Source organism: Penaeus monodon, chromosome 30 (assembly GCF_015228065.2).
Source record: "Penaeus monodon isolate SGIC_2016 chromosome 30, NSTDA_Pmon_1, whole genome shotgun sequence".
NCBI classification, from domain to species: Eukaryota; Metazoa; Arthropoda; class Malacostraca; order Decapoda; family Penaeidae; genus Penaeus; species Penaeus monodon.
Genome location: NC_051415.1, coordinates 31,267,551 through 31,268,062, shown reverse-complemented (window position 1 = coordinate 31,268,062; position 512 = coordinate 31,267,551). Strand labels below are relative to the sequence as shown.

Here is a 512-nt window from a genome sequence, read left to right as displayed (position 1 = left end):
GAATAAGACGAGGAGGGAAATTAAATACAAATCAGAAATATGCCAAAAAAACGTAATCTAAAAAAACAAATATATACTCACAGAGAACGGCGCGTCCGCAGCAATATCAACGTGTCCTGCAATCCACAGATCTCCTTGGGGTCTTCCTTGCGTCCACACCGCTCCCCCCAAATCCACACCGTGTCTACCAAAATAACAAACCATACAACACTACAACCACACTTAAAACACCTATTATCTCCTCACCAATTCCAAAATAAAAAGTATCCCCATTTACCCACAATCACTTAATCGTCATCAACACGAGGTATACTATCTGACCCTCGAAAAAGTGACAACCGACCTCGGGATGACTGACAGATCGCCTACGTTGGCCCCATTCATGAAATAGTAGAAGGTGAGGCAGCGTAAAGGCGTCGATGAATTATGAATGATTGGCGTCTCTACGGCTGCGCGATCCCGGGCGTGCGTATCCGAAGACAGGGTCATGTACCAGTTATCTGGAAAATAAT

General features: G+C 44.5%; 1 protein-coding gene across 1 annotated transcript in view; it reads right to left on the bottom strand.

Moving 5' to 3' along the window:
* LOC119592414 (MAM and LDL-receptor class A domain-containing protein 1-like) overlaps positions 1–512 on the bottom strand; it is an 8,928-nt gene that overhangs the window by 7,079 nt on the left and 1,337 nt on the right. Inside the window, exons 2-3 of the mRNA XM_037941235.1 lie at positions 344–500; positions 82–184 (exon numbers count right to left, since the gene is read on the bottom strand). Of these exons, the coding sequence (XP_037797163.1) occupies positions 82–184; positions 344–489 (249 nt within the window). The 5' untranslated portion in view covers positions 490–500. The remainder of the gene's footprint in view (positions 1–81; positions 185–343; positions 501–512) is intronic.